The sequence below is a fragment of the Danio rerio genome, chromosome 20 (genome assembly GCF_049306965.1).
Source record: "Danio rerio strain Tuebingen ecotype United States chromosome 20, GRCz12tu, whole genome shotgun sequence".
Lineage (NCBI taxonomy): Eukaryota > Metazoa > Chordata > Actinopteri > Cypriniformes > Danionidae > Danio > Danio rerio.
The window spans coordinates 41,987,667-42,000,833 of record NC_133195.1 but is presented as its reverse complement, the minus strand read 5'-3'; the positions used below and the strand labels follow the sequence as shown (position 1 = coordinate 42,000,833).

At 36.6% G+C, this 13,167-nt stretch overlaps 1 protein-coding gene across 1 annotated transcript in view; it reads right to left on the bottom strand.

The window, feature by feature from the left end:
* Positions 1–3,751: 3,751 nt before the first annotated feature.
* mpv17 (mitochondrial inner membrane protein MPV17) overlaps positions 3,752–13,167 on the bottom strand; it is a 45,075-nt gene continuing 35,659 nt past the window's right edge. The window contains exons 6-8 of the mRNA NM_201165.2: positions 6,452–6,484; positions 6,324–6,376; positions 3,752–4,399 (exon numbers count right to left, since the gene is read on the bottom strand). Of these exons, the coding sequence (NP_957459.2) occupies positions 4,330–4,399; positions 6,324–6,376; positions 6,452–6,484 (156 nt within the window). The 3' untranslated portion in view covers positions 3,752–4,329. The remainder of the gene's footprint in view (positions 4,400–6,323; positions 6,377–6,451; positions 6,485–13,167) is intronic.

Sequence of the window (13,167 nt, the reverse complement as noted above, 5' to 3'; positions counted from 1 at the left end):
TTCAAAATATGTGCCTAAAAAATAACTATTAACTTGTCTTTTTTTTTTGATGGGGCCAGTGAAAATTTTAGCAGGGCAAGTAAAAAATCTGAACCATTGCTCCTATCGGACCAGTAGAAAAAAATCCTTAGAGTTAAACCTTGTAAGTGTTTTCAAACCTTTATGTGTCTTTCTTCTGTTGAACCCCAAAAGAGAGATTTCGAAACTGAAAATCGGTAACCATTGGCTTACAGAAATGGAAAAACAAATACTGTGGAAGACTATGGTTACCTGTTTTTAGCTCTCTTCAAAATATCTTATATTGTGTTTTACACAAGAAATGAACTCAAATAGGTTTGTAATAAGTGAAGGGTGAGCAGTGCTAGCATTAAAACTCAAAGCACTCTTTTTCTCTATAGATATTTTCTCTCTCTCTGTAGATTAGTTTCTTTTTAAATAAACTGCATGTTAATATATATATATATATATATATATATATATATATATATATATATTATTTTTTTTTTTTCTAAGAGAAACGTTTATCTTCTTAATGTAAAATTAAATACAATAAATTCACAAACTATTGTATGTAGAGTTCATTAGCCATATTTGTGATTAGATTTGAATATTTGCGAGTGCAGTATGGAAGGAACGTTCCAGTATTCATGGGAACAAAAATTTTAAAAAATAAATAATAGCATTATAGTCTTAATGGTTATAGAAAGATTTTACAATATATGATAGAAAATGTATGATTAATATAGGCTTCTTGACATTGGTCAGGGCCCCTAATTCCCCTGGGCCCTAAGCGGCTGCTTACCTCGCTTATTGGTTAAGTCCTCCCTTGAGGGTGAGTAAATGATGACAGAATTAAAATGTTTGTGTGAACTATCCCTTTAATAGGGTGGCACGGTGGCTCAGTTGTTAGCACTGTCACCTCACAGCAAGGTCGCTTGTTCAAGTCCCAGCTGAGTTAGTTTTTGTTTATGTGTGGAGTTTGCATGTTCTCCCCATGTTTGTATGGGTTTTCTCTGGGTGTTCCGGTTTCCCCCACAAGTCCAGAGACATGCTTTATAGGTGAATTGGGTAAGCCAACTTGTTATTAGTGTATGTGTGTGAATGAGTGTGTATGCATGTTTCCCAGAAATAGGTCCGCTGTGTAAAACATATGCTGGACAAGTTGGTGGTTTATTCCGCTGTGGCAACCCCTAATTAATAAAGGGACTAAGCCGATAAGAAAATGAATATATGATAGAAAATGTATGATTAAAATAGGCTTCTTGACATTGGTCAGAGCCCCTAATTCCCCAGGGCCCTACACGGCTGCTTACCTCGCTTATTGGTTAAGTCCTCCCTTGAGGGTGAGTAAATGATGACAGAATTAAAATGTTTGTGTGAACTTTCCCTTTAATAGGGTGGCACAATGGCTCAGTGGTTGGTACTGTCGCCTCACAGCAAGGTCGCTGGTTCGAGTCTAAGCTGCGTCAGTTGGCATTTCTGTTTGGAGTTTGCATGTTCTCCCCATGTTTGCATGGGTGTCCTCCGGTTTGCCCCACAGTCCAAAGACGTGCTATAGGTGAATTAAATAAACTAAATAGGCCTTAGTGAATGAGTGTGTGTATGGGCGTTTCCTAGCACTGGGTTGCAGCTGGATGGGCATCCGCTGCATTAAACATATGCTGGAATAGTTGGTGGTTCATTCCGCTGTGGCGACCCCTGAAATAGAGACTAAGCTGAAGGAAAATGAATGAATATTCCCTTTATATGTCATGCTTTTTACTCAGATAAAAAGTCTCAGATTCAGGGTCTTAAACGTGTTTATGAATGACATTCTGGCCAAAAGATGTATTATATAACGTTTTAAAATGCCCTTAATGTCTGTAACTTCAGGTGAACACAAAAAGACAAACACTTACCATCAAAACACAGATAGAATAAACATAAACCGGTAACACTTTACAATATGTTAGTTAATGTAATCCCTATCATTAACAGACAATAAACAAGACATTTATTACAGTATTTATTCATGTTTGATAACATTAGTTATTGAAAATATAGTCGTTCATTGTTACTCAGTGCATTAAATAATGTTAACAAGCATGAGTTCATTCATTCATTTTTTTTTTACGGCTTAGTCCCTTTATTAATCAGGGGTTGCTACAGCGCAATAAACCGCCAACTTATCCAGCATGTTTTACACAGCGGATGCCCTTTCAGCTTCAACCCATCACTGGGAAACACCCATACACTCTCATTTACATACATACACTACGGCCAATTAAGCTTACCCAATTCTCCAATAGTGCATGTCTTTAGACTTGTGGGGGAAACCGGAGCACCCGGAGGAAACCCACACAAACACGGGGAAAACATGCAAACTTCACACAGAAATGCCAACTGACCCAGCTGAGGCTTTAACCAGCAACCTTCTTGCGGTGAGGTGACAGCCCTACCCACTGCACCACCCACGAGTGAGAGTTTTGTATGTTAGTAATGTATTAGTAAATGTTAAACTACTGTATGATTAAAACATTGTGTGCAAGTGTTGTTCATGTTACTAAATTCATTAACTAACGAAACCTTATAGTAAAGCGATACGCATAATTCAAATACACATTCTTTACTGAAACTATAAATACAATAGCATTAATAGCTTAATAAAAGCCTGAATCACATTATTGTCAGTGTTGACATGATTAGGGCCAGTGTTGGTGAAAGTTACTTTAGAAAGTAATGGATTACAAAATTGAGTAACTCCACAGAAATGTAACTAGTTTTGTTACTTGATTACTTTTATGGTAAGTAATGTGTTGTTACTTTTGTGTTACTTTTTATTAACTTCCTGAGGCTTAATCTTTTTTAGGAACTTGATTTTTTCTTTTTTAATAGTGGAGCTCAGCAATTAACAACACACTGTATTACCAACACCTACATTTACCTTTTAAAAGACATGAAAAAATTTTTTTTAGGATAATGTTATTTGTGAACTCAGCTCTACATGCCGTATGAACAGATTATTGAAAGTTTAAAGCAATGTGTTTTTGTACTATTGGTCTTAAAGGTGCTGTGTGTAAGTTTCTGACTCTTCTACAGCATAAAAATACCATAATATGTTTGCAGATATTTAAGAAACATGCTAAGTCAACATTCTTGTTTATCTGAAAACAATGCTGAAGTCAGATATTCTGCTTTGACAATGTGTCTTTGTTTTGGTATTTTTAACCCGTCCAATGCCAGTTTAACCAATTACATTTCAGCAGCCCGGGTTGCCTTACTGGAGAAACCGGGTATTTCATTCATAATGAAATGTAACCTCCAGTGGACAGTAGCAGTGTTCCATATGAGGTTATTAATTACCAAATAGTATAAATATTGCGAGCAAAAACATTAGGTGAGCAGGTTATATTGTAACCCCGTGTCAAAACACGCTACGTGACGAGATTTGCAGTAATAAGCAGTTTGGCTGTTTGCACCAGACGAAACCCGACAGAAATTAAAATACAGCCATTTAGAAGCACAGAATATGCACTCACTGTACTCACGAAATGGTAAGGTTTAATCTAATTAATACATAATAACCCTCTTTAACATTATTAAATGTACATGCTTAATCACTGATGTGTGTTTGTCACAGTTCTAAAATTTTATTTTCAAGATTTGAGGTGAACTATCGGCTGCTGCTTTAAGTATTTGACCATCAATGGCATGTAAAATGCCATTCAAACTCACATTGTTAGCATTGAACACTGAATAAAGCTCATGAGGTGTACCTGAGGTGATCATTGTAAGTTTTCTGTTGATCAGCTGGATGAAATAGAAGCCGTTTTTAATAATCAATTCGAGGTGTTGGTTAGGACAAAAACTCCTTTTAATATGGAGAATATTTCTTCTATCTCGTGCCATTGCTTTTATATAGAACATGATTTAAATCAGCCTTTAGGCTCGATAGTCAGACTCGCTCTTCTTGGTCCTCAATCTGGCAACTTACGCTTGGGTTTGTTTTGATATAGGAATTTAATAACTAGTTCAACCACTGGGTGTCAAACTTAAATACTGCACCTTTAGGCAAAGTCCATTGTCCATTGAAACAAAAACAAAAAAAGTTAATCAAATATTATTACTTCTTTTTTAAAAGTTATGAGTTACTTGTTACTTAGAAAAGTAATATTATTATTTAACTCGTGTTACATGTAATGCGTTACCCCCAAAACTGATTAGTGTAAACTCCATTTGTGAGCTTTTGTGCAGTTGTGTAAAACTTAATTTATTCTATTTTGTTTAAGATCAACGTAAAAAAACTAAAACAAGAGAAAAGTGAGGTAGTGTAAATTCTCTGACATCTCTTCACATCTTGTTGGCTTTCCAGGAGAGGTAAGAGTTCCAGACAACAGCCACGATCTGAACTACTGCCAACCTGAAACACACAAACATCAACATACAGCAGTCAATCCTTTTATCAAAGTTGTCCTAAAACTATTGAACAACACCCATTCTTGTCCTAGGACCATTTTGAAAAAGATTTTTGATCCACTTCAAATGTTGACTTCTGTATATTACCACAGTGCAAATCACCGTTTTATTTGTGAAAGAACGCAGATATCATGTCTAATGCCTCGATTGTAGTCTTGAGCAAGTTCTCTTTCAAGAAAACTGTATATTTACTGTATATTTATAGCTGTAATATGTATAAAGCACTTTGTGACTCTTGTTCTTAAAAGATGTTATAGAAATCAATTTGGCTGACATTTACTCACAATCATTTCTGACTCAGTTTATTGTCTCTTAATTACCTTTATAAATGTAATCTACTTTAACTAAAAATACGAGTTATTGTGTAAAATATTCACTAAATAACAAAACTCTTGTCGTCTATCTAAGTTTTATAAACAGCAAATAATAAAAGTGACTTTAAGTCGATCATTTGGTCGATCATGGTGCAGTGGGAAAATAATTAATCCTGTGTATGACTTCCATAAGCTTGGAGGACTACATCCATACATCTCTGCAATGACTCAAATAACCTATTAATAATCATCTAATAATCATCTGGAATGGCAAAGAAAGCATTCTTGCAGGACTCCTCGAGTTCATCAAGATTCTTTTTATTTATCTTAAATGCCTCCTCCATCTTACCCCAGACATGCTCAACAATGTTCAGTTCAGGTGACTGGGCTGGCCAATCCTTGAGCACCTTGACCTTTTTTGCTTTCAGGAACTTTTATATAGAGGCTGAAGTATGAAAAGGAGCGCTATCCTGCTGAAGATTTTGCCCTCTCCTGTGGTTTGTAATGTAATGGGCAGCACAAATGTCTTGATTGATACCTCAGGCACTTGATGTTGCCATCCACTCTGCAGATCTCTCACACGGCCCCATACTGAATGTAACCCCAAGCCATGATTTTTCCTTCACCAAACTTCACTGATTTCTATGAGAATCTTAAGTCTATGCGGGTTCCAATAGGTCTTCTGCAGTATTTGTGATGATTGGGATGCAGTTCAGCAGATGATCCATCGGAAAAATCTGTCAATTTTCCAAATGATCAACTGGAAGTCAAGTTATTATTTGTGGCTCTTACAACTGGGATCAACAACAAGACTTTTGTCAGGTAGTGTATTTGTATTTTGTTAATCTAATTCTCTGAATTGAATAATCCAGAACTGTTGAAGGCAAGTACATTTAAGTAACTAATAAATTGCATAAAAATAAAATGTAATTTATGTTGTTAATGTTTTTTTTTTTTTTTTTTTTCAGAAAAAGTAATCTAATGACAGTAACAAGTTAGTTTGTAACTAATTACACCCAACACTGCTGACTATTTGTTTATAAATGGCTACTTTCTTTAGGAAGAAAAAAAAAACTATTTCTGCAAATCTGCACTTTGGTCTCTGAAAAATTGTAGACCTTTACATTCTGAAAAAGCATAATAGGGGCACTTTAAACCAACAAACAAACACACACACGCACGTACGCACGCCTCACACACACACACACACACACACAAACACACAAAAATTGAAAGTTTTCAGATGATACATACAAACAGATAAAATATAAACAGAGACTAATTCCATTGTGGGAATTGAAGTGCCAGATAAACATCAAACAACACACAAAAAACACTAAATTCCCAAATCAATTGCTAATTAAAACTATTCCAAAATCTTTTCTTTCCTTCGTTTGAAATGCTTTGATAATGCTGTACAGTGTTTGTTCTGTTCTTTGCCCGGTGATGCTCTTAAATCTCCAGCACTGCTGGATTAATGCCCTGCTGCAGTGGCATTAGCATTAGCAATCATCACTTGACTTTTTGGGGCTAAAAAGGGTGGTTTAAATTTACCTGTGATGGAGAGGGATGAAATAAAAATTGGCGATCTGCACTGGAGGCCAAAGCTGGAGAAATGAAACAACAGATTAAACAGAACCTGAAAAGAAAGTTTTAAATACTGAAGAAGAAACAACACTTACATAGTAATTGGAGATCAATGCATCTGTGTAGTCCTATTGTGAAATGGAAAAAGCATAGTAAATATATAACTAAATCCCGGATTATTATTATATACTTTAAGTCTTGTCAACTATCCACTGTGGCAGAACACAACATACTTTTAATTCAGAAACAAGTCGTAGTTTTAATAAAAGCATTAAAGGTGCACCAAAATTCCAATTTAGATGCAACTCTTTAAAATGTTCAAGTAAAATGTAAAAAGAAATATCGAACAAATCATAATTTAAACATTTTTCTTACAACTCAAGTGACTTTCCGTGTCAAAACTGCAACAAACACTCAGAATTGCAAGAAAAAGCTCTAACCAAGAAGGTCCCTGGTTTGATCTTTAGCTTTGTTGGCGTTTCTTGTGCTGGATAAGTTGGCGGTTCATTCCACTGTGGCAACCCCGGATAAATAAAGGGACTAAGCCGACAAGAAAATGAATGAATGTGTTCCAAATCTACTGGTTGCGCTAACTGTACCACGTGCAAAACTGCCATCACATGGCATTCACTTGTATTGCATCATTAATTTACTAATTCTGAAACCCAACCGTTACTCAAATGCAGCATTTTAAAAACTCCCTTGCGGGCCAGATGAAAGTGTTCAGCGGGCTGCATATGGCCCCCGGGCCGTAGTTTGCCCATCTCTGCTCTAAACCATATTCATAGGAAAATAAAGAAAGTAAACAAAAACAAACAAACAAAACAACAACAAAAAGAAATTAATTAATAAAAAAATAACTTAACAAGTGACCCCTAAGTAAGCCATTACTGTTAAATGTCAGATATCAGACAATTTGTTTTCTTATAACACTCTTGGACAAGTTTTTATCATTCAAAAGCAAGAAAAAAAGACAGGGTTTCATAAAAAAAAAATAATAATACATTTACAAAATAAGAAAATGTTGCCAAACTGTATAGAAATCTTCTGTTTTGCCATTCAATGTATATTGAATTTTCTCTGTTTGAATAATCTGCAACAGGTCATACATCCAATGAAAGTAGTTGGGCGGAGAAGGGTTTTTCCAGTTCAGTAGTAGAATTTTTTTTCACCAATTATTAAGCAAACGGCTAATACACTTGACTGCAAAAACAACAATACATTTGTTGGATTAAGTCTAAAGATTGCTACTAAGAAACATGGTTCAATTTTTGGAAAAATATCAGAGATTGATTTAAAAATTGATGACCAAAGAGAAATTAACTATGGACAAAGCCAAATGGTATGATAAAGGGTCAGCATCTCACAAATAGGAAACATTTTTGGGTTTATTTTAGAAAGGTTAACTTTCAGTTTTAGTTTAAAACTTTATTAATCCCCTTAGGGCAATTAATTTCGACATGGTGGTGCTTTACATATAGTACAACAAGAATGAACCACTTAACACAATAAACATCAACACCTGACAGCAAGTACAAAAAACAAATAATAGTCCATTGAATAACTACATTTATTACATAACCTAATTGCTTCAGGCACAAAAGTAAATTTCGGAGGGGAACTCCCAAAATCTTTGAACACAAATTAAGGATGCCTTAAGGACGATTCTTGTTTTTTATGGACAGTGAAGAAAAACAACAAATAAAGGAAAAGGACAAAATACTTTCAATAAATGAATTGTAAAAGGTCTTAAGAATAACTTTGTCTAATAAGTTCTTGAATCAACACAATTCTTAAGTATTTTTTTAGAACAATTTAACTGTTTTATGTTCAATTCCTTTAAATTTGTAAAAACACTGAAGTTAACTTCATCAATTAGTGTTGGGACAAAAAAATAGGATCTGTGTGGAACCCAGTATGTTTTACAGAGTTGCATGTTTCTGAATATGTCTGACAGGATGTTCTAGTATATAAATAATTCTCATTCTAAAGGACATTTTATGTATGTCATTTAGTTTGTAAGTCAAACATGGAATCTATTTGTAACTCAAAAAAACAAAAAAAAATCTATCTAATTATATAGAAAACAGCTTTAAATGAAGTATATACATTAGACTGTGCACAAATAAATCAGCGATTTAACTAAAAGGATTGAAGTAGACTATTTTTTGCCCTCATCGTGCAGAGCTTCTGTTCCAGACACAAAAGAGCTTGTTGCCTGTTCATTCATGCTTTCATCATGTCAGGACTAATGAGTGTGCTACCTAAAGCCTAAAGCGCTCCGCTCAGGCAGAGACGCAGCACGCTCCCCTTAAAGCGCTGTAAAAACACAAGTCAAGTGCTGCCATATAAAACTCAAGTCATCTGGAACACGAGAGCCATCTCTTCAAAGGTCATCCCAGTGAGATTGAGTGTGTAAAAGAAGCCTGTATTAGAAACTTGTGCTTTTTTCTGTTTGTACTCTTTGCCTTAACAGTTTCTAATTAAGCAGGAACAAGGCAATCGGCCACCTGGGGTGAAAGTACCTCGGGGCGACACGTCATCATATTGTTTCCCCCCCCCGAGTTTTTACGTCACAGGAGAACAGAGAGTGCTCTTTTCTTGTTTTGAATGTGCAAACACATTGAAGACAACAGGAATGCTAATATCCTGCATCTTCAGAAGTGAGCGACATCAAAGAGTAGCTGATTTCTTTCGATGTCCTGGAAAATGGACACAACATACCCGTTTTGCTGGCAGTTTGATTGACAGGCGATCCGGCCAATCATAATGCTGATATTCTGTGTTGCTATCACTGCTTGCTATTTCTTCAACAAGCAGAAGAGTCAGCTTAGACTAACCAAGTATGATAGAGTAACACTGGTGATTACCATAAGAATTGGTGACTATGACTCATATAGGTCTTACAATGCAGACAGCATATACCCAAGAAAAGCTGGCCATATGGTTAGATCTTTTCCTGAAAACTAGAGAATTGAATTAAATGGATAAATTTGTGTGGATAGCGACCCCACCATTGACTTGACGACTCGAAACGCGAGTACTCCGAGAATTAAGTTCTATTTTTTTGGAGGGAGAGAGAAGAGAGTTTCTACAGGTGGTTTGTCAAGCCCACTCACCTGTGTGAGGCACACTTCATAAAAGCAGTGTTTTTTATGTTAATTATAAGAATGTGTCTGGTGCAAATGTGCAAAAATGGTGCAAACGTCAGTTAAAGTGTCAGAGAGATGAAAGAGTGTGTTTTCTACAGGTGGTTTGTCAAGCCCACTCACTTGTGTAAAGCACACTTCATAAATGCATAAAGTTTTTTTCACTTGGAGTGATTGTATGAGTCTGCAAATGTACAAAACTGGTGGAAATGTTGGTTAAAGTGTCAGAGAGATGAGAGAGTGTGTTTTTTACAAGTGGTTTGTCAAGCCCACTCACCTGGGTGAGGCACACGTCATAAAAGCAGTGTTTTTCATACTGATTGTAAGAATGAGTCTGGTGCAAATGTGTAAAGCAGTGTCGGTTAAAGAGTCAGAGATGAAAGCGTGTGGCACACATTAATGCATTACTGTCTGAATGCTCATAATGTTACCGTTTGTGAATTATGTGTTAGGGAATCAATTTGTAATATTTTGATTATATTTCATAATATAATAAATGTCTGACTGTGAGATGGGGAGCGGGGCTTTCCAAACTACTTTGTAATTAGTTTTACACTGGCTCTTCCATGCTATATAATAGTGTTGGGTATAGTGGCCCTTTTCTGAAGCTTTCAAAGGCACAAATTCATTGTACAATTAACCCATATGCTTCCAGGGTTTATTACATGTCTTCTGAATTGGTTCAATGTGCTTTTGAAACAAAAATATAAATTTTTTTTATTACAAACTCAAATCACAGATTCTCAAAAACGACTTTGCTGCATGGAAAGGCCAGGATAACATTTAAAATGACACCGATGTGGTGCTATAATTACAACATTGCTGAATCATAGGTCTCAAACTTGGAGGGCCACAGCTCTGCACAGTTTTGCTCCAACCCTAATTAAACACAGCTGATCCAAATAATCAAGGTTTTTAGGGCGCACTTACACTATGCTATCTGAACCGCACTCTGCGGTTCAGATGTGCTTTGGCGCAGTACACTTATAGTGAGTGCAAAGCGCGCCTGAGCCTGAAACTGAAGACGCGAAGCCACTTTTAAGGGACTGTTTCATATGGATTTATTAATCATTCTTTCTTTTCAATGAACACAAACTGTTATAGTCTATTAAAGACGCAAACCCCTCGCTGCACGACAGCTGCACCTTAAGGAAACCTCCTAATACCTGCAGCATGAGGACTTTTACAATTATTTATGAGCATCAAAAGTGGCTGATCTGTTCGGCAAAGTATTTGACTGCGTGTCACTGCATACTAAACGACTAAAAATAATACAAAACGATATAACTAAAGCAATGTCCACTGTGCTGAGCGACAACGCCTCTCTCTGTTAAACTGAACAGTCGCATCATCGATGATGTAAGCATGCTCAGGTCCGGTTGGTAATAAAATGCAATGTGAGTGCAGGCCGAGGGGGAAAGGGGATGGTGGACAATCGCGCTTTGGCACGGTTCAAGGCAACTGTACCTAATGTGAGTACGCCCCAAGACTACTAGACACTACTAGATCAGCTGTGTTTGATTAGGGTTGGAGCAAATAATAGATGCGACCCTCCAGGAATTGAGTTTGAGACTTATGATCTAAATAGTTTTGGAGCTGGATTTTTTTGAAAGTTACTATAACGCATGAATTGAGTTACTGTAAAAGCTACTTTAAAACATGAAATTTCCTGTTGCCAGCAGGCGGCACTATGATCAGAACTGAACATCAAATTACAGTTGTCTTCAGGCCAGAACTCTTGTAATGTTTAGAGCAGATTGCATAAAGTATGCCTTACAGCAGGGTTTTTCAAAGTCTAAGACAGTGGGCCTCCCTTTTGACACAACTTATCCATTGGCGCCCTCCTCCTCCCAAACACGCACGCACACACGCGCGCACACACACACACACCTACAAAAAATTCTGGAGGTTTTCCTGCTACCTCATCATGCTTGGTTTCAAGGTGTCGCCGAAGTTTAGCGGGTCTCATGCTGTCATTAGCCAAAATATCTTGACAAACCACACATAAAGGTCATGGTTCATCAGCTGGTCCTGTCCACGTAAATCCTAAACTCAAATACTGATTATCATATCGTCGTCTTTTGGGTTTAAGCCCTGAACTTGAAGGCTTTAAATCAAGTGGTGCTCGCTACAGAGCCATTTGAGGAGAGCTGAGCTCCAGCGAGGGGGAGCTTGAGCTTGAGCTCCACCTTTTTTGCACTTCTTCTACGAGTGATGTCACTGGGGGTAGGGCTAGGGGTGGGGTTGGTGTACGCATTAAAACAGCTTACAGGAGGAGGAGCGACAGCTCATGCTCCCCCTCGCTGGAGCTCAGCTCTCCTCAAATGGCTCTGCAGCGAGCACCCTCTCCTTTGAATTGGGATTTCACAGCTATGGCCTTCTGGGTAAAAAGGTTTTCTTATTTTTGACGTATAATTTTTTTTAGCTTTGTTTAATTAAAACGTTTAAAAATTATAAAAAATACATATAATAATTAAACTTAATAATTATATTTTTATTATATAATATTTTTTTCCTGCGCCTCCCCTGACATGCTCTGGCACCCCCCAGGGGAGGCGCGCCTCACACTTTGAAAACCCCTGCCTTACAGAGTTACACACAATAACTACCAACTCTAGATCTTCAAAATTTAGTGTTTTGAATAAATCTCCAGGGGGATTTTGTTCAAACGTAATATTTTAAAATGCAAAAAATGGTGCAATATTTGCAGAAGAAAAATGAATCAATAAAAGCCCACTTCCTATTTTGTTTCAGATTTTACTTTAGACTTTTTTCTAAAAAAAATTAAGACATTTGATGCATCTACAAAATTTCGTATAGGCATAAAAATGTAGCTTTAGGAGCGGTTTGTTAAATGATATCAATAATGTGTATAGGACGTCATTTTGCAACAGTGATTCTGAAACCCATATCAGATGTTAACACATGCACATGCAGTTTCCAGCATGTTTAGGCTCTCATGATTGTGATTAATTTTGGAGATGAAGAAATGGGGCGTTTTCAATATGGTTCTTGAACGACAGGTGCTCGGGTCCTCAATTCACTCAAGTCTTGTTACTTCATTATGGCAGTCATCCTTCTGTTATTGCAGCAGGTTATGGAGTGCCAAACGGCTCATGATGTGAACAATAATGAGCGGATGTGTTGTTGGTTGTAATCTTGGTTTTTCTACGAGCTACTTAACCTTTCTATCCAATATCAACACTTCTCTCCACACACACACTTCGTGACAATGTTGCACTTGGTGCTATTTGTTGAAGTAGAAGCAAGCAGTCAGTAGGGAGATGGTATTTACTTATCAGAGATTACATTGTAAAAAAATTATTAAATGATCAATTATTCATTGCAAACAGCATGTGTTTTTATGTTACTTTAAATTATTAAAACAGGTTAAAGGGGTAGTTCACCCAGAAATTTACATCTACTTATCATTTACACTCACTCAGGTGGTTCCAAACCTTCTTTTCTGTTGGTCACAAAAAAAGATATTTTAAGGAATGTTGAAAACTGGTAACTATTGACATCCACAGTAGGACAGACTCATTTCTACAGAAGTCAATGCTTACCAGTGTTTACAAACCTTCTTCGTTTGTGTTCAACAGAAAGAAGAAACTCATAAAGGATTGGAACAAGAGGAGGGTGAGTAAATGATGACAGATCTT